Raw genomic sequence first — 24,700 nt, 5'->3', positions numbered from 1 at the left:
TTTCCTCATTTTACAAGTACTGCATGTAAGGCTCAGAGAGGGGTGTTCATCACCGAAGGTCACACAGCAATTAGAGCCAACCCCAGGGCACAGAGCCACTAGTAATACTCTCTTCAGAGGGGCTCCACTCCTCCAGGGCCCCCTAGGGGAGGAGCTGGCCCAGTCCCTCCTGCTCCCCGCCCCCGAGGGGCGGCCCGGGGGGCGGGCGGAGGAAGTGAGCGCAGCGGGGAGGAATGCGAGCGGGCGGGGTGCACCGGCCTGGGGCGGCAGGGACAGCTGGGCAGGCAGCCGGGACAGCGGGTGAGGCAAGGCCGAGAGCGTGCAATGCCTCACTTCACCGTGGTACCGGTGGACGGGCCGCGGCGTGGCGACTATGACAACCTCGAGGGGCTCAGTTGGGTGGACTACGGGGAGCGTGGCGAGCGGGATGACTCTGACGGTGAGGGCGCGCCCGGATGGGGCCTTGGCGGGGACAGGGGAGCTGGCCACGCGGGGCCCACGCTCACACGGATACCTGGCCCGATCGCGCACACGTCGATGCGGGTGCAACTTTTCTTAGTCTGTGCCGCCGCCACCAGACCCTCCCTCCGCAAGCGCAGACACAACTTTCCTGGGCCCTGGCGCGCCCACAGTCGGGACGCCTTCCCCACCTCAACTCCTCCCTTGCTGGCCGCGGGCGGAGGCTGCAGACGTGGCCGAGGAAAGAGGCTCGGCCATCGGCCATCGGGGCCGCTCGGCGCATGAATAGCGGCAAGCCTCCATCTCTGGCCCTTCCAGGCTGGGAGCATAGCCGCTGCCCGTACCCTAGCCCCTTTCACCAACCGTGAACTGCCTCCAGCCTCTTCTCGCTTCACCTACCCATTTGTACTTCAGCGCCTCTGACCCTGAGACTCCCCTCCCCTCCCCCATCCCTGCGCCTCCCTGAACTCTAGCCTGCAGGAGAGAAGTGTGTGTTTGCTCAGGGGGTCTGTGCATAACTGCCTGTGAGTGCAGTCGTGTTGAACCCCGCTTAGATCTGAAGGTACAGTGGGCACCTGAGGATCACTCACACTGAACCAGGCTGATCCTAGGGATGCGATCTAGGTGCTTTACTGAATTAACTTGCTTTATCCAACCAATTTTCCCCATGGGAATAGATTCTTGGCCTATCACAGGTGACACTTAGGAAGGAGTGACTGAGACAGGGAGCAGTTATATAATTTGTACCAGGGGATTCAAATCCGGGGTTGGAGACTCCAGCACCCTAATTCTTAGCCTAGGTGTTAGAACTGGGCCCCAAAGTGAGCCCTTCCTCCCTTCTCCCAGGTGCCTGCCTCTCCCCATTCCCCCTTCTCCTTTCCTTCCAGGAGGCCCCCAGATGGCTGTCCTTGCCAGGGCCCACCCCTGGAATATGAACATGGCTGGAAACATGTGTCTGCATGTATAATGGCATATGCATATGTAATTGTGCTTGTGCAAGTGTGTAGCTGTGGTATCACAGGGTGAAGGTGGGGTCAGGGTAGCACATTCTCATGGCCACTTTACTACAGGGGTGTCAATGATGAGAATAGTGATATGACTGATGACACATGCCTATGTCTGAGACTGACCATGATGGAGATATGTGGAGGACATGTGTTGATTTTATGTGTCAGGTGATGCGATCTTAATGTAGCTCTGATCTGTGATGGTGACATGACTGAGGTGACCCATATCTGATGTGGATGGTGGCTATATGTGAGTCGCCTGATTGCCATGTGGGAATATGGAACAGATGGCATGGGATGCTGGATATCATGGGATTTTACAGGCTTGTCACCTGTGTTCATGCACACACCCCAGCCCCTAACCCTGGTGCCCTGATCTACCCCTAGCCTGCTCCAGTGGTCAGAACAGGAGCCAGCATCCCTGTTCTCTTTAACTCTGGGAGGCTTTCTCTCCCAGACGCTTGGCTGGGCTGCATCCCTAGGATCAGCCTGGACCAGTGGGCAGGCAGAGCTGAGCCTAGCATCTGGCTCCGCCTTGGCCTATCACAGGGTGACCAGAGGGACCTGGAGCTACATTGGCTGAGTCCCTTCAGGCCCCTCCAGGCTGGGCCAGCTCCTCCCACACCCCCCTCTTCCTCTTACTCCTTTTCAGCCAGACCTTGGCTGTGTCTGCAGTATGGTGGACATTCTGCGCCCTGGTGAGTGATTATGATCCCTCTTGGTGGGGACTGCAAAGGGTTGGGGGCATAAAAAGGAAGCCTCAGGTTCATATCATGGGGTACCCCTAGCCTGGTACTTCAGTCTCTCAAAGCCCATATCTCTGTTCCAAAGAGTGTAGTGGTTCTAGTACCCCTGGCAGATGCCTGTGAGCACAGGGATCAAGAGTGTCACCTGAATACCCATCCGCAGCTAGTACATTCACAGCTGCGGCCAGGAACACATATCTGTGTACTTCACAGGCAGCCCCCAGGCCCAGGCCATGCTCTGGTTCACCCAGGATTCAGGTGGTATCTGAGCAGCTTCAGCCTGGCAGGCATGCCCAGACCTGCCCTGGAATTTCTGGAATAGCTGGAGGCAGTACAGACACCCAGACACTGCTAAGAGACCCCCCCCACACACACACACACATTCTTAGTTCCATGGGAACTGTCCTTAAATGAGGCTTTAGGGAATTCCAAGAAATGCCTGCTGGCTCTCTGGCACCAGACTGTCCCTTTTCTGATGCAGTTAGAAGAGTGGGTGTTACTATCTACTTCATAAAAGAGGAAGCCAAGTCAGCACAGAGAGGGTAAGCAAGTTGCCCTGGGTCACATAGAGGGAGGGTCAGGAATCTCCCATCCAAGTACTAACCAGGCCCGAACCTGCTTAGCTTCCGAGATCAGACGAGATCGGGCGCGTTCAGGGTGGTATGGCCGTAGACAGGGGTCAGGAATCTAAGCCAGGCTGCCAACCATCTGAGCACCAAGAGCCCTGGATATGTGCACCCTGGCCCAATTTCAAACCCCAGAACCTTTAGTTAAAGGCTTGTACTGCACCCTGAGGTGAGTCCTGGGTTGGACTGGAGCGTAGAATAGGATTAGGGAACCTGTAGGTCAGCTCCTACCTAGCTCTGGTGGATCTTGGGACCCAAGTTTGTCCCTTCTTGCTGGGTGACCTTGCCTCTGAATCTCTCTGAGCCTTAACGTTCCTCGCTACTAAAAGGGGGTAAAGGAGATCTACTGGAAGGTTGCTGTGAGGACGACAGGCAACACGTGGAAGGCCTCTGATGCACCCTGGAGTCATGGCTGAAGGGACAGGGAGCTGCTGGGTTTTAGAGGACCATCCACAGCCAGTTTGGGGGAACTGCTTTGTGCCCAGCTCTGTGTTTTCTGGATTTTAATTCAGTCTCCTCAGAGAGACAAGGCAACAATGGTGGGGCAGACTGCAGTGCATGAAGTTAGAATAATTGGTAATTCACTTCCAATTCACAAAAGGATCAGAAGAGATATGCCACACTCCTGGTGGCAGGCTCCACTCCTTGGTGTCTTCCCATAGGACTTATCCTCAGAAAGATAAAAAAACAACAAAAAAAAAACCCTTCAGAGAAATGAGGCAAGGACTCTGAGCTGAAGCAGATGGTGACTGCATCTAAGGAATAAATTTACCTTGGAGATTCCTGGAAGCCAAAGCAGAAAGAGAAAAAGATGAGCTCTATAGTTGCCATTTTCTGACAAAATGAAGCATCTGACTTCAAGGGAGACATTTTTTGTCACAAAAATCTAAGAGTTCTTTTCAGAGGCTTCTCGCTGAAGGGCCATCAATACGACAATCAGTGTTACTGGATTTTTAGGCTATTCTTCTGGTTCCTTATCCTCATCAAGGGTACAGTAAATATCATAGGGTATCTGAGGAGCTATATGACACCACAAGGCTTTAACATGGCTTGGTGGCCTGGCCTGACCTCCTGCTGCCTTTGTCAACTGTGCCATTGACACTGGCCTACACACAACCTTGTAGCTGATGGGACTGAGCTGCTTAGCTCACTTAGCCCAGGTTCCTAAATGAGATGATATTTTCATATGCTGTTTGAAGGAAGAGTGGACTTTGCTCCAGAAATTGTCATCAGCCTTACCTGTCAATCTCCTTGTGTAATGGAGAATCCACAGTGCGGCCCTTGCTAAGTAATTGTTGGCTTTGAGAAGGCAAGTTAAGTCTCATACCAATGACAGGAGGATGTATCAGATGGAGGAGGATGCATCATACAGCGTTCTTAGCTGCAAAACAAGAGAAATGTAATGACAGATTGAACCAGAAAAGGTTGACGGGGTGGCCAGCCAGTGCCTGGCCCTAACGCCCCACTAGTCTGGGTTGGTGACACTTCTGTTGCCACCTTCATCACCAGACATCAGGCTGGTACTGTTGCCTCAGTCATTGCAACACTAACCTGGCTTCTTTGAACCAAGATGTCAGCTTCCAATTTGCTGTGAGTCCTCCAGCCACTGTTGCAGCTGCCAGACTGTCTGGAAGGAGAAAACAAAAACAAACTACTTAGCAACTAGAAAAGGAGTACTTGGTGCCTTCTGCCTGCTTGGTAGAAAGTTGGCAATGTCCCCTACCGAGACTCACAAGGGACAGTTGGAAAACAGGAAAGAGTGCCTATGCTGGGTGGCCAGAAAATTCGTCCAAACAGGCTTATAAAAAAAAGTGCATGTGGTTCTTTCCTGCGAGGTTTCTTTGGAGCTGAGGCACTGTCTCACCAGCCTGGGGAAAGGTGGACACTTATCTGCCATGCACCGAGTCTGGGCAAGCGGCCGGGATCTGCGGATAGGAAAACAACAACCCTGCTCAGTGCTCTACCCAAGCCCGGGTTTTGAACACGACCCTAAACAGCATTTTGCGCCCACTTCCACTCTCTGGACAGCTTCCTACTTGTCCCTCCTCCCAGCATGCCCCTGGCTACCCTCAGGCCCCTGCGCAGTGCATGGTGGGGTAGCTAGCAGGCGGTCTCTGAACATGGCGGCGGAAGGCGTCCTACGTGGCTTCATCTACCTTGGAAGGTAGCACCTGGGCGAGCCCTGAGGACATGGAGGCCTGGTCACTTATCTCACTGGGTATTCCACGTGGGCTGGGGAAATGGGACTGGGGCTTTTGAGTGCTAGCCAAGACCGGACCACGCCTCTTGGGCAGGCTCCGCCCCTCCTTGTTAACACGTGCAAGACCTACAGAGAGAGAGAGAGAGAGAGAGAGAGAGAGAGAGAGAGTGAGTGTGTGTGTGTGTGTGTGTAAGTGTGTGTAAGGCCTTCACACACACACAGGTTCCCTTGCTAGAGGAAATGACGCAGCGTTTTGGTTGTTGGCTACTACCTCTTCGGGGAGACTGGTGGAATTTGATGGGGAAACTGAGGCCTCACCTGCTAACACTGGCCCCTGCAGTGCTCCGCAGAGATGGTTTTGTCGGCTGGCCTGCTGGGGAGCAAGCTGCAATCTGAGTCTCGGGAGGCAGGGTCTGACTGAGATTCTGTTCTCTCTCCACAGGACATGGCAACCACAGAGAGAGCAGCCCTTTCCTTTGTTCCTTGGAGGCTTCCAGAGGAAGCGAATACTATGACAGGAACTTGGCCCTGTTTGAGGTAGCGGAGAAGCCACTTTGGGCCATAGGTGTGGTAGGCAGATGGTTGGGCGGGGGCCTGTAGGGACCAGGCCATCACTAAGCAGGCTGGACAGTTGTGCCTCTGTGTCTTGGCTTTCCCTCCTCCAGTCTCCTTGTCTGTCTCACCTTGGCAGGTTGTCCCCGTGGCCCTTTGAACTGCAACTGCTTTCTTAGAGGTCACTCACAACCCTACCCTGTTACTACCTCCAGGGGTGTTTACCTTTGCTATGCAGTCCCTCAGAGAGGTGACGACCTGTCAGGATTTCTACCTCAGGATTCCCTTTCTTCCCTCTCCCGTGAACTCTTCCTTGTCCTTCCTGGCTGGCTCTTCCAACCATGTCCCCCTCAAGTTCACCGAGGCCTGGTTCGTCTCATTGGATTCACCTCCTCTCTCCACATCTGCACTTCAGTGTACACCTCTCTAGAAACATTCCCAATTTTATGCCTCAGTTCTTGAATTTTATCCTTTTTCAGACTCAAACTCAGCAGTTGGATTTGGATTCAGAGCATGATTTAGGCCCCTAAACTGTGACCCACACATTTAACTGCCTCCATGGAAGTCCCAGGCTTCTCAGTCTCCACATTCCCCAAAAGACCTGCACCTTCACTTCTCCAAACTAGTTTCTCCTTGTGTGTAGGTCAGAAGGGAGCTGGCAGACAGGGAAAGACTAAATGTGGGCCTAGGTAGGTGGAGGCATGGTGCTGGTAAAGCCACAGGAGCAGGAAAAGCCTAGACCCTGGTAGAGGTTGGGAATTCTGAGCCCTGGGAAGCCTCCTGACTTGGAAAAGTAGCAAGTTTCTGCAACAAAGACCTTGAACTGGCCCCATCTGAGGATGGGCTAGGGGCCTAGAATCCCACCTTGGGGACTGAAGTGAGTTATTAACAGGGCCTGGGACCAAGGTGGGGGTGGGGGGGCACTAGAATGATTAGAGTTTGAGCAAATAAGAGAGACTTGACTTGTCCCAGATATCTTTGTTTTTTACTTCCTTGGTTCTCGAGTGATTAGGGAATGCTTTTTTGTGGGAGAGTTGAGGGTAGTGAGTCTCAGAGGCCCACTCATAGCTGGGAGGTGGCCAGGCAGAACAGGCAGGACGAAGTGTGCCACTCGCCTGTCTGCCAGCCAGCCGTGCCCTGCCCTGCCCTCTCCCCTGAGGCAGGTAGATTTTACAGATGGGTTGGTAGTGACTGTAGCCAAGGTGGGGCAGAGAGAAGTTGCCGCTGGGCTGAGCCTTTGAGTGCCGAATGCTGGGGTGTGGTGCCCACACCTGCCCGGTTGGCTGGTTTGGGCTTCCCCAAGTGAGAGCTAGGATCACGCCCAGGCCTGCCTCAGGGCTTGGCAAGGGACCAAAGGCCAAACTGCTGGCTACATATAGCTAGCCTGGCACCAGCCAGGCCCATTGCCAGACTGTCCTATGGCTCTGTTTACAGGAAGAGTTGGACATCCGCCCAAAGGTATCATCTCTTCTGGGCAAGCTCGTCAGCTACACTAACCTCACACAAGGCGCCAAGGAACATGAGGAGGCTGAAAGTGGGGAGGGTGCCCGCCGGAGAACGGCCAAGGTAAGCTGGTCAAGGGCAGCAGAGAGGCTACTCCTGGAAAGACAAACTCAACACCATGGAATTGGCAAGTTCTCCACATGGCTGTGAGCATCCCAGGGGAAATGGGTGCCAGGTGTGGTGAGCATGGAAGATGGACACTGAGTGCCTTGGGCTCAAGGAGGCTGAGGAGGCCTGACCTGTGGTGGCACAGTGGATAAAGCATTGATGTGGAACGCTGAGGTAGCTGGTTCGAAACCCTGGCTTCCCTGGTCAAGGCACATATGGGAGTTGATGTTTCCTGCTCCTCCCCCCTTCTTTCTCTCTCTTTCTCCCTACCCTCTCTAAAATGAATAAATAAAATCTTTACTTTTTTAAAAAGGCTAAGGAGGAGTCCCTCAAGGGGAGAGAAGGTTAGAGGGGGCAGAGAGCCAGGGAGGCGTTCAGATATGACAATGAGAGCAACAGCTGCCTTTACTCAGCCCTCTCTTTGACAGTCATTATGCTAAGCAGTGGGCCTGGGTTCTTGCAGGGTATCTCACAACAAAGTTGTGAGGCAAATGCTATTATTATCCCCGTTTTACAGGTGAAGAAACTGAGTGTCAGGAGTGCTAAGAAATTTGCATAAGCTGACTGAGCTAGACAAGGTCAATGTGTAACACTGAGAGACACATTTGTGGATTTTTTTTTCCTTTTTGAGAGAGAGAGCGCGCAGGAAGGGAAAGAAATGAGAAGCATCAGCCTGTAGTTGTGTCACTTTTAGCTGTTCATTGATTGCCTCTCATATATGCCTTGATTTGAGGGCTCAGGCCAAGCCAGTGACCCCTTGCTCAAGCCAGTGACCATAGCATTATGTTGATGATCTCATGCTCAAGCTAGCAACCTCAGGGCTTCTTTTTTCTTTTCTTTTTTTTTTAAAGAGAGAGCAGGGGAGATAGACAGACTTCCTCATGCAACCCAACCAGGATTCACCAGGCAACTCCCATGTGAGACGGATGCTCAAATTTATTGAGCTATTCTTAGCACCTGAGCACCTAGAGTAGATGCTTGAACTAATCAACCCACTGGCTGCAAGAGGGAAAGAGAGAGAGAGAAGGGGAGAGGCAGGGGAAGAGAAGCAGATGGTTGCTTCTCATGTGTGCCCTGACTGAGGACCAAACCTGGGACATCCACACGCTGGGCTGATGCTCTATCCACCTAGCCAACTGGCCAGGGCCAACCTCAGGGTTTCAAACCTGGGACCTCAGTGTACCAGGTTGACTCTATCCACTGCACCGCCACAGCTCGGGCACATTTGTGGGTTTAATGTGAGATATGTAGAAGGCCACCGGCCAGGGCACACAGGAGAAGCGCCCATCTGCTTCTCCACCCCTCCCCCTCTCCTTCCTCTCTCTCTCTCTTCCCCTCCCGCAGCGAGGCTCCATTGGAGCAAAGATGGCCCGGGCACTGGGTATGGCTCCTTGGCCTCTGCCCCAGGCACTAGAGTGGCTCTGGTCGCGACTGAGCGACGCCCTGGAGGGGCAGAGCATTGCCCCCTGGTGGGCAGAGCGTCACCCCCTGGTGGGCGTGCTGGGTGGATCCCAGTCGGGCACATACGGGAGTCTGTCTGACTGTCTATCCCCATTTCCAGCTTCAGAAAAAAAAAAAAAAAAAAAGAAGGCCAGATCACTTGCATCCCATCAAGATGATAAGGATGTTACCTTTGGAACCAGGAACATGGTTGTCCCTTGGGGCTGTGTGACCTAGAGCAAGTAACCAAACCCTTCTGCCCCTCACTGTGTTGGCTTCATTGGCAGACTGCTTCAACAACCCTTGTGTTGTTCCTTGAGCGCCTAGGGTGGGCAGTGATAGGAGCATAACACTGCCCCTTGAGGCTTCCTGTCCCTGTCCAGGCCTCTGCCTTCAGGATGACGTTCTCTTCAGGATGACGTTGCACATCTTTGCTTAGCTCCCTTGTGTGATGGGGCTCAGTCTCACAGAGGAATGGGGGCCAGGAGCCCCTCCCTCTCTGCCTGTTGACTCCCTGAGGTTTGGGAAGCAGCTGTGATTAGGAAGGAGTTGGGTCCGGCATTAGCTGGAGTATTCTTGTTTGGGATGAGCCGGGTTGCCAGCCTCAGACCTGCTTGTGAGTTTTGGGCCTTGCTGGGGTGGGCCAAGGATAGGGGGTAGACCAAGCTGCTGTGTACTCCTCATCTTGCTTTTCTGGGAGACAGCCCACACTTCAGAGAGGGCAGCTGAGATTTTGAGGTCCCATAGATCTGACCCCCACCGTACCCTGCTGGTGGTGATTTTGCTGTTATTTTCTGGACTACAGGGAGCAGAGAACCCTGACTAGCTCTACCTATTCCTATTTAGTTCTGCAAAGAGGTCTTGCCTACAGTGGGTAGTAGGACCCTTGGATAAGTGCCTCTTCCCTGTCCCTTAAGGTCAAGTCCAGGGAGCTGGTGGCTAGGAGTAAAAAGGTCCCTACAAAGGGCTAGTACACATTTCAACAAGCGTCAGAAGGAAGCCTGGGTTGGTGAAGGGCCATGATACCTTGGCCTTATGAGGAGCCTGTGAGGATGCTGGGGTCCAGCCTCAGCTTACCTGCCCAGCTCACCTGGCCCTAGAATAAGGATGGGAGAGGATGCCCGAGTGTTCCAGTTCCAGTGGTTTTACCATAGAGGAAAGAGGAGCCTGGTTAAGTCTACAGTGAGTCAGTAGGAAGCTAGGGAGCTAGGACCACTAAGCTATGGTCCTTACCCATGGCGAGTCTGAGCGCGGCCTCAGAAAAGTAAGGCTTAAATCAGGAAGGGCGGGCCTCCAATCACACCATGCCAAGACCCTAGGCGGCCTCTCCGTAGCAGCCGCTCTGAAGCTGCCAGAGGTTATTTGGAGATGCAGAAAGCATTTCCGGCCCTGCCCTTTCCCACACTGCCTTTTTTCCAGAGTGACTCAGCTTAGAATTGGAGTGGGGTTGGGAGCTGCCCCTATCCAGTGGCTAGTCCTGGCCCTTTGCAAAGGGCTCAGCAGAGCCCAGAGGAGGTATATCTGTCACCTACTCTGTGCGGGATAATTTGAGGGACCATTCATTCTTATTTGGGCTCTTTTGAAGTCCTTTAGGCTGCAGATAGATCCTGCCGCAGACCTAGACCCTAAAAAGTTTCTGTAGCCACATTGTTCTCTGTCCCACCCAGTTCCAGGACAGCAGGCTTTGCTGGGGCTCTAGTGGAATCCCGAAGGCCCCACTACCCTGGGCTACAGTCATGGAGGCTCAGTTCTTCAAGAAGACACCTGCCCTTCCTCTGTACCTCAGCCTGTGCCCTGGGTTTCTGGCTGGCCCCTATTGTGCCCTTAAATAGTTGAGAACTCCAGCCAGCATATGTCCATTAGACTTTCTTCCCCTGTCCTTCAACCTTGAGTCTCTACTCTATGTAGGAATTTCCTAACACATTATCCTAGGGGCCTTCCAGGGCACTGCTCACTGGGCTCAGGAACTCCTTTTGGATACCTGCAGGGCCTGCTGGTGATGCAACAGTCTACCCCAGTTTGGTCATGAGACATTCAAGTGAACAGTCACCGTGACCTGTAGTAACCACTGTGATGGAAAGGTATTATCAAATGCTGACAGGATGCAAGAGGAAGTGCCAACTCTATCTAAGGCAACCCAGAGGAACTTTCTGGAAGAGGCAACATGGTTAAACCTTCTGAAGGTTTAACTAAAGAGGCGTTTTCCAGGAGTGAGGCAGGGCTGAGCCTCCCAGGCAGAGTCCAGCATATGCCCTGTTTCAGAGGCTCTGAGGAACCTATGTCATCAGGGACTGAAACTACAATGGGTAGCCCAAACCAAGGAGTCTGACACGCACCGTCAATTATAGGATAGACAGTACAGAGGGTTTTTGGCAGGAAGGATGAGACTGGCCTTGGTTTTCAGAGGTCTGCTCTGGCAGCAGAGTGGGCTGGAGTGTGGAGAGGTTGACAGGTACAGGAGGGCACCATCCTTGTGCCCCAAGTGTCGTGCCTCAGGTTCAAGGGACTAAAGCTGAGGCAAGGCAGGCTGCCTTAAGGGCAGCTTGAGCGGCAGACTGGATAGGGCTTGGTGTCTACTTGGACTGGAGTGGAGGCTGGAGAGAAGGAAGGCCAGGGACAACTTCTTAGACTCTAACGTGGGTGGCACGAGGCCTGCTGGGTGAGAAAGTGGAGCTCTGAGACAGACCTCTCTTTCCAGAAGGTTAACAGAAGAGAGGAAGGGAAGAGAGCAGTACTTTGAGGGGGAAGTGAGGCTCAAAAGCTCATACATGGTGTTTTGAAAAGAATCAGGTTTTATACCTTCCCAGTACCAAACTGTCTTCATATATAAGTCAACCTAGACATCCTAGCTGTCACCCCATCCCTGCACTCCCCAGGACTCCACTCAGGATGCCCCTCTCCAACTTGTTCTCTACAGAACAACCTGGGAACTGCTGAGTGACTGCGGCTGGCCTTTCATGGTGCATCTGGGCCCCTCTGATACTCTGTGCCTCTTCTCCCCTCATGCCCCATAGGCACCCAGCATGGGCACCCTCATGGGGGTGTACCTACCCTGCCTGCAGAATATCTTTGGGGTGATCCTCTTCCTGCGGCTGACTTGGATGGTGGGCACGGCCGGTGTGCTGCAGGCCCTCCTCATTGTGCTCATCTGCTGCTGCTGTGTGAGTATCGTAGCTGGGCAGGGGCCATGGCTGGCCACAGAGCCTGCCCAACTGAACTGCTCACCTGGGCTCTCCTTCCTACAGACCTTGCTGACGGCCATCTCCATGAGTGCCATCGCCACCAATGGAGTGGTTCCAGGTGGGTGAGCACCACCCGGGCCCCTTAGGGGTAATGGGCCCAGAATCCACCTTGACAAACCTGGGAATCCTCATTGTGCCTGCCCCCAAAGCAGTTCTTTGGTGGGGTCTTAGTCCCTGAACCCATGACATTTGCATCACTTAGGCGCATCCTTGCTTGCAGAGTTTGAGATATCTGTTGTGGTTTGTTTGTTAGTTTTCAAAAAGGGGACTGGGGCTGGCCCTGGCCAGTTGACTCAGTGGTAGAGTGTCAGCCTGGAATGTGGAAGTCTGGGTTCGATTCCCAGCCAGGGCACACAGGAGGAGTGCCCATCTGCTTCTCCACCCCTCCCCCTCTCCTTTCTCTCTGTCTCTCTCTTCCCCTCCCACAGCCAAGGTTCCATTGGAGCAAAGTTGGTGTGGGCAATGAGGACTGCTCCATGGCCTCCGCCTCAGGCGCTAGAATGGCTCTGGTTGCAACCGCACAATGCCCCAGATGGGCAGAGCATTGCCCCCTGGTGGGCATGCCAGGTGGATCCCAGTTGGGCGTATGTGGGAGTCTGTCTGACTGCCTCCCGCTTCTAAATTTGGAAAAATACCCTGGCCGGTTGGCTCAGCAGTAGAGCGTCGGCCTGGCGTGCGGGGGACCCGGGTTCGATTCCCGGCCAGGGCACATAGGAGAAGCGCCCATTTGCTTCTCCACCCCCTCCCCCCTCCTTCCTCTCTGTCTCTCTCTTCCCCTCCCACAGCCAAGGCTCCATTGGAGCAAAGATGGCCCGGGTGCTGGGGATGGCTCCTTGGCCTCTGCCCCAGGCGCTAGAGTGGCTCTGGTCGCAGCAGAGCGACGCCCTGGAGGGGCAGAGCGTCGCCCCTGGTGGGCAGAGCATCACCCCCTGGTGGGCAGAGCGTCGCCCCTGGTGGGCGTGCCGGGTGGATCCCGGTCGGGCGCATGCGGGAGTCTGTCTGACTGTCTCTCCCCGTTTCCAGCTTCAGAAAAAATACAAAAATAAATAAATAAATAAATTTGGAAAAATACCAAGAAAAAGAAATAAAAAGGGGACTGGGGCTGACAAAAGTGACAGGGCACACCTGGTGGCCATGCCAAGAAGTCCAGCTCACACCATGGATTACAAGACAGTGCAGAGGACTTTTAGTAGGGATGATGAAATTGGACATGGTTTTCACAGACTGTGTTTATTTGTCTATTCAACCATATATTTATATCATTATGGACTGCTGGATATTTATTTTATTCTTTGGATCATAATCTAGCACTTCATTATTTATTTTGTTGCTCAGACTGTTCCACTTTGGCTGCTTAGCTGCTCAGATTGGCTCCTGTGTCTGTGTCTGGATCCTTTTTTAAAAATAAGTTATATTAGTATTAGTATAAAGGTAATGGGGAAGAAAGCAATATATGTTTACCCATAAGAGGGTTTGAAATTGCACAAAAATGTAGAAAGGGAAAGTTGAAAGTACCCGTAACCCCCCATCCTGAATTCATATTTAGTAGTCTTTTAGTCATGGTCTTAGGATCTTTCAAAGTATTGATATATTGTTTTTCCTAAATTGTGTGTGTGTGTGTATTTCCCAAATGTTGGAAAAAGTCTGGGTTTTTTTTTTATTAGGATTAATAGGATATTATCTATTTTATGTGATTATTCTCCTACTTTTATTCTACTTTTTCACTGTTGTTTTGTTGTCAGCAGCTTTGCACATGAATCTCTGTTCACACCCTGTCCTGGAAGTGGAATTTCAGCGTGATAGGGATTAACCTTTTTTTTTTTTTTTTTAAAGCTTAGTTTATTTATTTATTTATTCATTTTAGAGAGGAGAGGGAGAGACAGAGAGAGAGAGGAGAGACAGAGAGAAGGGGGGAGGAGCTGGAAGCATCAACTCCCATATGTGCCTTGACCAGGCAAGCCCAGGGTTTCGAACTGGCGACCTCAGCATTTCTAGGTCGACGCTTTATCTACTGCGCCACCACAGGTCAGGCCAGGATTAACCTTTTTTGTTTTTTGTTTTTTTGACAGAGACAGAGTCAGAGAGAAGGACAGATAGGGACAGACAAGAAGGGAAAGAGATGAGAAGCATCATTTAAGCCCTGGCCGGTTGGCTCAGCGGTAGAGCGTCGGCCTAGCGTGCGGAGGACCCGGGTTCGATTCCGGGCCAGGGCACATAGGAGAAGCGCCCATTTGCTTCTCCACCCCTCCGCCGCGCTTTCCTCTCTGTCTCTCTCTTTCCCTCCCGCAGCCAAGGCTCCATTGGAGCAAAGATGGCCCTGGCGCTGGGGATGGCTCTGTGGCCTCTGCCTCAGGCGCTAGAGTGGCTCTGGTCGCAATATGGCGACGCCCAGGATGGGCAGAGCATCGCCCCCTGGGGGGCAGAGCATCGCCCCTGGTGGGCGTGCCGGGTGGATCCCGGTCGGGCGCATGCGGGAGTCTATCTGACTGTCTCTCCCCGTTTCCAGCTTCAGAAAAATGAAAAAAAAAAAAAAAAAAAAAGAAGCATCATTTATTTATTGCAGCTCCTTAGTTGTTCAGTGATTGCTTTCTCATTATGTGCCTTGACCGGGGGCTACAGCAGAGCGAATGACCCCTTGCTCAAGCCAGCAACTTTGGGCTTAAGCCAGCAACCATGGGGTCATGTCTGTGATCCCATGCTCAAGCCAGCGACCCCACAGTCAAGCTGGTGAGCCTTGTTCAAGCCTGATGAGCCCGTACTCAAGCCAGCAACCTCGGGGTTTCAAACCTGGGTCCTCCACATCCCAGTCCGACACTATCCACTGTACCACCACCTGGTCAGGCGAGATTAACTTTTTAAAGTTTCTTGATCCCTGTCCCCAGATTTTTCACCAGAGACGTTTTATCAGGAATAAATTCAACTAGCAGCATGGGACACTTGTCCCTTGCACCTCTGCTGGCCCTGGAGCCCAGTAGTTACTCTGTCGGTCTTGCCAAGGGTGTTAGACTCTGATGGAAGCACAGACTCAGGGCAGGAGGGTCAGCCATGGACACTCACCTTGTGGCAGGCCCTGTGCTGGGTCCTAAAGACCAAAAACTGGAGAAGACATAGTCCCCTGCCCTGGCCTAGATGGGAGGGGTCAGACTAACAGACACAGCCCTCGGAGGGGTGAGGTGTGCTGAGATAGGACACACCCAGGCAGGGGCAGCTGAGGGGACCACCCTAAGTGCAGAGGGTTGGGGGACAGTGGACCACTGAGGCACTGCTACAGACCCAGAACCGCCCTAGCAAAGTAGTCATTTCACTGGCCAGTGCTGTGACTCAGATGGGAGTGGGGTCCAGCTCCCACCTGGCCATATACTAACCATGACACTTTATGCAAATCTTCCAATCCTTCTGCTCATCTGTAAATGGGAAAATTCATTCCTGTTCCTCTGGGTGGTTGTTGAGGGGTTGTCATGGAGGAGACCCTCTTGAAGAAGAACCAGCCTTGACCTGTGTACACTTTCTCTGTTGTAGCTGGGGGCTCCTATTTTATGATCTCCCGCTCACTGGGGCCAGAATTTGGAGGTGCTGTGGGCCTGTGCTTCTACCTGGGAACAACGTTTGCTGCAGCCATGTATATCCTGGGGGCCATTGAGATCTTGCTGGTGAGTCATGCTAAGTCCTGGGCAACTCTGGTCTTACCCAAACCACCCCTTTCCGTAAGCCCAGGCTGCTCATGCTCCCCTCCTCTGGCCAGGGTTTGTGGCTTATAATGTGGGAGGCCTCCTTGAGAGAGAAAGATCTTTGCTCAAGCCAGTCTCCCTTTCAACCCCTGTCAGTTTGGGCTAGACAGGGAAGGGCCTGGCCCAGCTGCCTTCACCTTGGCCCTGGATGTTCCATCCACCCAGGCTCTATTTCCACCATGGCTGGTGATCTGTAAACTATTGCATTTAACTGAGTGATAGATCTTTGTGGTGATGCAGAACCTGCCTCCCGGTCATGTGCAGGCTCTGGCCAGGTCTGTCTCCCCAAGTCATCTGTGCCAAGGCTCCTCAGATCCACCTTACCTTGTCCCTAAATCAGGATATGCAGCAAGATAAACAGTAAGCTGAGAACTCCAGGATGCTGTCTGGAGTTCAGTGCCTCCTCTATGAACCCATGTGTGTTTTGACTCAGCTTCCCGTACCCCACTGAACTGCCCCAGCTGGTGAGAGAAGAGTTGGAGGGGGTGTGGGGATCACAGGGTAACCATTGTCCACCCCTGGGGATCCAGACAATAGGAGACGTTTAGAGGAACTGCCTGGCTATTCCCATCTCCAGGTCCTCTGCCTGCAGTGTGGACCCTGCTCTTAGACCTTCTGGGGTTTTTGTTTTTTGTTTTATATTTCCGACATTCCTACATTTATTATTTGGATAAAAATTTATTATCCAAATAATAAATTTGTAGGTTTCTGTAAAGAAAATTTATCCTTTTCCCCATTTATTTATTTATTCAACCCTGTATTTATATCAGTATGGACTTCTGGATATTTATTTTATTCTTGGCTCATGATTCCGTACTATCATTATTTATTTTGTTGCTCACCCTGTTCCACTTTGGCTGTTTAGCTATTTGAGTTGACTCTTGTGTCAGGATCCTTTTTAAATAACAGCTTTTTTTAAAGGTATAATTTACATACTTTACAATTCACTGCCCATTTAAAGTATAAAATTTAAAGGTTCTTAGTATATTCACAGAATTGTGCAACCATCACCACAATTTTAGGACACTTTTATCATTGCAGAAAATCCATACTCAGTAGTAGTCACTCTTTGTTCTCTCCAGCTGTAGGCAATTATTAATCTCCTTTCTGTCTTTAATTAGATTTAGCTATTCTGAACATTTCGTGTACTGTAAATGGGACCATGCAGTATTTGGTCCTTTGTGACTGGCTTTTGCTGGATACTCTTTAAAGAAAATGATGCAGTCCATTCTGCAAATAGGAAAATTGAACCTTCTATATCTGTATCTTGTTTCAGACCTATATTGCCCCTCCGGCTGCCATTTTTTACCCAACAGGCGCTCACGACTCATCGAGTGCCACCCTGAACAACATGCGAGTGTATGGGACCATTTTTCTAACTTTTATGACCCTGGTGGTATTTGTTGGGGTCAAGTATGTGAACAAATTTGCCTCACTCTTCCTGGCCTGTGTGATCATCTCCATCCTCTCCATCTATGCTGGGGGCATCAAGTCTATTTTTGACCCTCCTGTGTTTCCGTAAGTAATCTTGGAATATATCCAGGCATTGCACTGACATCCCTCCCACGTAGATGGCCTTTGATGCCCTGACTCCTAGCGGCTGCAGATAATGATACTTCCCCTTCCCCACAGAGTGTGCATGCTGGGCAACAGGACCCTGTCTCGGGATCAATTTGACATCTGTGCCAAGACAGCTATGATGGATAATGAGACAGTGGCCACCCGGCTATGGAGTCTCTTCTGCCACAGCTCCAATCTTACCACTGACTCCTGCGACCCCTACTTCTTGCTCAACAATGTGACTGAGATCCCTGGCATCCCGGGTGCAGCTGCTGGCGTGCTCCAGGGTGCGTCCTTACTCGTATCCTCCTGTTCCTGACTCATGGGCCGAGCAGGAGGCAGGGAATGAGCATGGAAGGAGAGTAGATCACAGGGCCATCCTTGTGTGGTCAGCTCAGGAATGGGGGGCAGGTCTGGCTGCCTTCCAGGCCCAGTGGTATCCTCAGTCTGGCTCCTGGCAGCTAGGTTTTGGGTGAACAGAGCCTGTTTGGCCAACATCCCAGGCCTGCAGCAGCCCCCAGAAAGTTCTGGCAGCCCCTCTCTCCCCAGCCACCAGCCCCTGACACTGCCTGGGATTACTGTCCCGGGAACCATAAAGGGCTTCTGTCTAGGAGGCCGGCAGTGGTGGGACTCTGGCTTCAGCAACCTTTGCCTGTCAGACTTCTAGCCAGACAGCTCCTTCCCTGTGGCTGATGCTGCAGACACTGGGCTGAAGCTGCCCCCTGAACCCCCAGAGCCTCTCACATCGGCAGCCTCTGGTTGGGCTGCACTGAACTGCCCCTGGGAAGTAGGTGGGCTGCGGTGGTGATGCTGCTGCCCCCGCAGAGAACCTGTGGAGCGCCTACCTGGAGAAGGGTGAGGTCGTGGAGAAGCACCGGCTGCCCTCCACAGACGCCCTTGGCCTGAAGGAGAACCTTCCCCTGTACGTAGTGGCTGACATTGCCACATCCTTCACCGTTCTGGTCGGCATCTTCTTCCCCTCTGTGACAGGTAAGCCCCTCTTGCCCACCTACCCACCCAGACCTGCCTTCTTCCCTGGGGAGCCCCTGAGGGAATCTTACTGTTTTTGGAGGCATCATGGCTGGCTCAAATCGTTCTGGCGACCTCCGTGATGCCCAGAAATCCATTCCAGTGGGGACCATCCTGGCCATTGTTACAACCTCCCTTGTGTGTATCCTTTTCTAGGCCTGGGGGAGGCAGGGAGGCGGGGCAAGAGGCACTTGCATTAGTGTAAGTCACAAACTGGCATGCACAGACACACCACATGGACATGCATACATGTATACCTTTCCTCTCACACACATCATACACTCGGGAAGTGTGTACACAACACAAAACCCTCAGCTGCAGTTGCCCCAGCCGAGTCTGCTGGCTAAGGCTAGAACTGGGGGCACGTGGGACCTGTGTGGGGAATGAAAGGGGGCAGCAGTGGCAGTCGAGGCCCAGCTTTCCTTGACACTGCTGCAGACTTTAGCAGTGTGGTTCTCTTTGGCGCCTGCATCGAGGGTGTGGTACTCCGGGACAAGTGAGTGAGCTGGGCCCCTCCCTGTGGCAGAGGGCTCAACTTTTGACTACTTTGACACCAGCCCCTGTCAAACATGTGGTCCCACACACGTTCTCAGGCTGCTGGTTGCCGGTGGTTTTGTGTGCCACCAGGTGGGTCAGGGGCCCCACCAGGACTTTTGCTTCTTAGAGAATGGTGACATTAGGATCAGGGATGGGATGAGGAGAAAGGATAGGGGCTGGTGGACTGGACTTCTGTGCTGAGGAGCCAGAGCTCTGCCTACCATAGCTATCCTTGCTGGCCCCTGATATCCCTCATTCTGGGCAGCCCCATCAAGGGTTTGGGGGCTCCTTGCATGTCGCATGGCCTAAGCCTGGCCCCTGCAGGTACGGCGATGGCGTCAGCAGAAACCTGGTGGTGGGCACATTGGCCTGGCCTTCACCTTGGGTGATCGTCATTGGTTCCTTCTTCTCAACTTGTGGTGCCGGCCTGCAGAGCCTCACTGGGGCACCACGCCTGTTGCAGGCCATCGCCAAAGACAACATCATCCCCTTTCTCCGGGTGAGCCCTTTTGCACTCCCCCACAGCCTGGATGTTCCTGGCCCCTCATGCTGGCTGGAGGGTATGGGATACAGATGCATTATATCCTGCTGGGGTCCATAGTGACCCGTAGCCACAAAGCTATCCTAAGGAGTTGCTGAGAGCTGCCCTGGCTCTGCCCTGCTGTTGGCAGAGCAGCTTGGGCTTGGAGTCCTCATGGTCAATCCATGGCTCATTCATGGCAGAGAGGCCTGGGGAAGTAGTGGGCAGAGAAACTTGTGGAACCTACTGGGAAAGTTATAGGTGTGACCTGAGCCCCAGAGGAGAGGCTTGGGGATGCTGGAGGCCAGGCTGTGGCTTGTGGCTTGAGGTATGGGGTGGGGGTAATGGGACCAGCTTCTTCCCTTGCTGACCCCATGACCCTGGTGCATGCAGGTATTTGGCCATGGGAAGGCAAATGGTGAACCAACATGGGCACTCCTCCTGACGGCACTCATCGCTGAGTTGGGCATCCTTATTGCCTCTCTTGACATGGTGGCTCCCATTCTATCCATGTGAGCTGGGGGCCAGGGCAGGGTAGGGGGGATGGTCTTGGGAAAGGCTCCTTGAACTCTCAGCACCCCTGAGCCAGTGACCCCAGCACCTCCCTATAACCCTGTCTGGTGTTGAGGGTGCAGCAGGGAGACATGTCAGGCTGTATGGGGAGATGTTTGCCTGGCAGAGTCAGCCTCCCTCTATGGGAGACTCCCCGAGCAGGCAGGTGGCTACCCTCCACTCCTGGATAAGACAAGCTCCCAGTCCCTGACACCGAGATGAAGCCACCACTGCCCCATTCGTTTGTTTTCAAAGTTGTTTGAGTCTGATAGTGCCCTACAGGAGGTGGTCAGCATGTGGCAATTTCCAGGGGTTGCTGAGACGGGGCTTATGTGGTTGCATTTGTTCACGACTGCCGGTGTTGGGGCCCGCCCCTTTTCTTTGCACACATCTTGCTTCAGTGCTCTTTCTTGCTTGTTTGGTTATAATGGGACTACCCTTCACTGCCCCACTCAGCATGTAGGCCTGACAGGCTCACCTCCCCCCCGAAGCAGCCCCTACACCCCAGCCCCAGCCAGGCACAGTGATCTCTTGTTCCCCCCAACACACCTCCACCCACTATTGCCCAGCTCCACCCACACATGGCGCACACCTGAAACTGTTCTTGCCATCCTTGTCTTGGGTGGTGACACCTCACTGCCCAACTCAGAGGATATATCTCAGCCTTTATCATGTGGCTTATCCTGGAAGCCCCGATGGGACTGACCATTCCCCCTCATGGGAGTCCCTGCCCCCTGACATTCTCTCTCTGGTAAGTCCTTCTGCCTTTTTGTCTTCTTGGTGGATTCACACAGTAGGCTTCTCCTATGTCCCAGTCTCCTACATTCACACAGATCCTTCAAGTGTATCTAATTCAGCATCTTCAGAATGGCCCTTGTTATCTTCTACCTGTTCCTCCCCACATTCATGACAGCCCATAATCCAACTGGTCACCCAGGCCAGGGGCCTGGATATTGTCTAGCCATCTCCAGACACTGAGCACTCCTCGATAGCAACCTTTGTCACAACTCTACACTTGGTCTGTCCCCTGCCTGATGCCTCCTTCCCACATCCTCTGCCTGTGAACAGTGGTCCATCTTCTAAGCCCTGGCTCTGACACCTGTACAGTGGTCCCATCAGGCTCAGTCATGGAAGTGGGGTGGGCTCTGTGGCTGAGAAAACCTGGCTCATCCCATGCATGGTAGGGACGTCGGGTACCTGGCTGCCCAGGAGGCCACCAGTAGGCTGCTTGGTACCAACCCACCCTGTGATGCAGGTTCTTTCTGATGTGTTACCTGTTTGTGAACCTGGCCTGTGCTGTGCAGACACTCCTGAGGACCCCCAACTGGCGGCCTCGGTTCAAGTACTATCACTGGTGAGCACCAAATGGACCCCTGAGCCAAATCCTCTGACATAAGAGTTATGGGGAGGCCAGGAGCCCCATTCATGATGGGGTTTGAGTTTCCTGGACTGCAGTTGCTATTAGAGATTGCGGGGCTGGGGAGCTTGGCTTGGGGCTGTGCTGGTCTTTCCCTGATTCTGGCCCTTCATGACTTTCTGGCCCAGGGCGCTGTCCTTTCTGGGCATGAGTCTTTGCCTGGCCCTTATGTTTGTCTCCTCCTGGTACTATGCCCTGGTTGCCATGCTTATTGCGGGCATGATCTACAAGTACATTGAGTACCAAGGGTAAGTGAGGGGTTACTGCCTGGTTGGGTTAAGTGGGGTGGTTTGTATGTTGGGTTGGGGGGAGCTGAGCCATCCTTCTCTAGCCACCATAGGTGCTGGTGCTGGAGGGCTGTGACTCTGGGCCTGGCCCTCTTCATCTCACGTACACCTAGACAGAATCTCCTGGGTGGGACCAGGGGCTCACCAACTTATGGTGGCCTCTGTAGGGCTGAGAAGGAATGGGGTGACGGGATCCGAGGTCTGTCCCTGAGCGCTGCCCGCTATGCACTGTTGCGGCTAGAGGAGGGGCCTCCTCACACCAAGAACTGGCGGTGAGTTCACACCCAGACTGGCAAAGGCCACTCTAGGTTGTCAGGGGGCACTTTGAGGGTGGGTCGGTCAAGAGGTGCTGGCTCCCCCTCCCTGGTCTATGTTCCCCATCCTGGGGTTGCCAGGGGTGCCGTCTACTTGTTGAGCCCTTGGATCTCTGCTCCCCAAACCTATAGGGGCCTGTGAGTTGAGAAGGGAAGAAAAAGGGCTCTTTGGAAACCTCTAGCCCTGGTCTCAGGCTGTCTTCTCATCTGGCCACTGCAGGCCTCAGCTGCTGGTACTGCTGAAGCTGGATGAGGACCTTCACGTGAAGTACCCACGGCTCCTCACCTTTGCTTCCCAGCTGAAGGCCGGCAAGGGCCTGACCATCGTTGGTTCTGTCATTCAGGGAAGCTTCTTGGAGAGCTATGGCGAGGCCCAGGCCGCTGAGCAGGTGCCTGCTGCAGGGAGCAGGGAGCTGAGCCAGGCTGGAGGTGTCTGGGCTGCAGCTGGCACATAGGGGAGGGAACCAACTCTGGCCAGCCAGGTGGACAGCAATGCTGCCACCTAAGCGCTGGAGCAGACGTGGCTATTAAGGCTGTCCTATCCTGAAACCACAGCCTCTGGTTGGGCAACTTGCCTCCTCCCCTCCCTGCCCCCATAAGAGGGGATGCTAGTGGCTTTGGCTTCTGAGCCTGGTATGTCTCCCACAGACAATCAAGAACATGATGGAGATTGAGAAAGTAAAGGGCTTCTGCCAGGTGGTGGTAGCCAACAAGGTGCGTGAGGGGCTGGCCCACCTCATCCAGTCTTGCGGCCTGGGCGGTATGAGGCATAACTCCGTTGTGCTGGGCTGGCCCTATGGCTGGCGACAGAGTGAGGACCCACGTGCCTGGAAGACCTTTATTGGTATGTAAGGGGCCAGAGCCTGGGCTCAGCCTTGTGGGCCATGGGCCAAGGCTCAGGTGAGAGCAGGGCCACAGGTTAGCAGTCAACAGTGTCCCTCCTCCCCAGACACGGTGCGCTGCACCACAGCTGCCCATCTGGCTCTGCTCGTGCCCAAGAACATCGCCTTCTACCCTAGCAACCATGAGCGCTACCTGGAGGGCCACATCGATGTGTGGTGGATTGTACATGATGGTGGCATGCTTATGCTTTTACCTTTCCTGCTGCGCCAGCACAAGGTGGGCCAGGAAGGTGGGCTCGGGTGAGGGGGCTGGGCCCTTGGAGAGGTGGGGTGTGACTAAAACACCCACCTGCTCTGTTGCGATAGGTTTGGAGGAAGTGCCGGATGCGCATCTTCACGGTGGCTCAGATGGATGACAATAGCATCCAGATGAAGAAGGATCTGGCCATCTTCCTGTACCACCTACGCCTTGAGGCAGAAGTGGAAGTGGTAGAGATGGTGAGCCACCCACCCTGATGTGGCCCTGTGGCTACCCTGCTACACATGGCCCAGCCCTCACGGCCCACCCTCTCCCCAGCACAACAGCGACATCTCTGCATATACCTATGAGCGGACACTGATGATGGAGCAGCGGTCCCAGATGCTGCGGCAGATGAGGCTGACTAAGACTGAGCGGGAGCGAGAAGTCAGTGGCCTTGGTTCAGGGCATGGGCACGTGGTTGGGTCAGGCCTTTGGAGACATCAGAAGGGGGCATCAGAATGACTCACCCCAGCCCCACCCAATGTCAGTGCCCATGTCCCTAAGGCCGGGCAGTCATGTAGGGTCAGCTAGGCCCTTTTCCTGTGGCACCAAGGCCACCTCTGATTTTCTTCAGGCCCAGCTAGTCAAGGACCGGCACTCAGCCCTAAGGCTGGAGAGCCTGTACTCAGATGAGGAGGATGAGTCTGCAGCTGGGGCTGACAAAATCCAGATGACATGGACACGGGATAAGTACATGGCAGCTGAGCCCTGGGACCCCAGCCACACCCCTGACAACTTTCGAGAACTGGTGCATATTAAGCCGTGAGTGCAACAAAAACAGACCCAGCCACCTTGGAGATTGGAGGTGGAGGGTGGACAAACTCTGTGGGTGGGCTAGGGGTGGGGCCCTTGATCAGCCACATTACCTGCAGGGACCAGTCCAATGTGCGGCGCATGCACACTGCTGTGAAGCTCAATGAAGTCATTGTCACGCGCTCCCACGATGCCCGCCTGGTCCTACTAAACATGCCTGGCCCACCCAAGAACAGTGAGGGTGATGAGAACTGTATCCTTCTATGGAGAGCAGGCAGTGAGGAGAGAGACAACATGTGAGGCTAGTCTGGGTGCTCCTGGAGCAGGGGGATTCCTGTTTACCCTAGCTCTGATAGATGGGCAAACTTCCCTGGGGTACCCCTTGGTCCTGGTGTTACTTCTTTGACCTGATGACCTTCAGACATGGAGTTCCTGGAGGTGCTGACTGAGGGTCTTGAGCGGGTTCTGTTGGTTCGTGGTGGGGGCCGTGAAGTCATCACCATTTACTCCTGATCCCAGTACAGACTTGTGCCCTAGAATGAAGGTGTTCAGGGTAACACCCCCTCCTAATACCCATCTGCCAGTCCTGCTTTGCCCGACCCTGCTCTTGACCCAGATGTGGAATTGGGCGTGGGCCTGGCAATGGGGATGGATCCAGGGTCCTTGGGACCCTGAGAGGCTTGGGGACTTTCCCCGTTCAGCAGCCTGGGAGACCTGCCCTGGTTGGAGAAGACTGGTGGGGGCTGACTTTGGGTTTGAAGGCAGCCAGCCCAGGAATGCTATTTATTGAATATTTATTGTTGGGATGTCACCATCAGAGAGAAGGAGAAGGGTGACAAGGGAGGGGATCCTACCAGCCTGCCTGCAGGAAGGCCTGGCTCAGGCTATTGTGGGCAGGGACCCCCACCAAGCCTAGCCTAATGGAGCCAGCCAGCTGAGTCCTGACTTTTTTCAATAAAACATTGTGTTCTTCTGGG

The 24,700-nt window shown here is 53.6% G+C and overlaps 1 protein-coding gene across 2 annotated transcripts; it reads left to right on the top strand.

The window, feature by feature from the left end:
• The first annotated feature begins 230 nt into the window (after positions 1-230).
• Positions 231-24,700, top strand: SLC12A4 (solute carrier family 12 member 4). Of its 2 annotated transcripts, XM_066349870.1 has the most exons (24): positions 231-439; positions 5,481-5,575; positions 7,025-7,156; positions 11,656-11,802; positions 11,887-11,941; positions 15,403-15,533; positions 16,888-17,129; positions 17,244-17,458; positions 17,997-18,161; positions 18,244-18,342; positions 18,639-18,696; positions 19,062-19,236; positions 19,651-19,769; positions 21,065-21,163; positions 21,355-21,474; positions 21,681-21,785; positions 22,048-22,216; positions 22,476-22,671; positions 22,777-22,946; positions 23,036-23,167; positions 23,247-23,354; positions 23,545-23,732; positions 23,843-23,976; positions 24,145-24,700. In XM_066349870.1, exons 1-24 carry the CDS (start codon positions 325-327, stop codon positions 24,234-24,236), a joined length of 3,261 nt encoding a protein of 1,086 aa, XP_066205967.1. In that variant the 5' UTR covers positions 231-324; the 3' UTR covers positions 24,237-24,700. The 2 variants fall into 2 exon arrangements, with proteins under 2 accessions (XP_066205967.1, XP_066205968.1); XM_066349871.1 differs by lacking the exon at positions 21,681-21,785.

This window comes from Saccopteryx leptura, chromosome 9 (genome assembly GCF_036850995.1).
Source record: "Saccopteryx leptura isolate mSacLep1 chromosome 9, mSacLep1_pri_phased_curated, whole genome shotgun sequence".
NCBI classification, from domain to species: Eukaryota; Metazoa; Chordata; class Mammalia; order Chiroptera; family Emballonuridae; genus Saccopteryx; species Saccopteryx leptura.
Note: the sequence above shows the minus strand (reverse complement) of the source record. Positions and strands in the feature narration are given on the sequence as shown.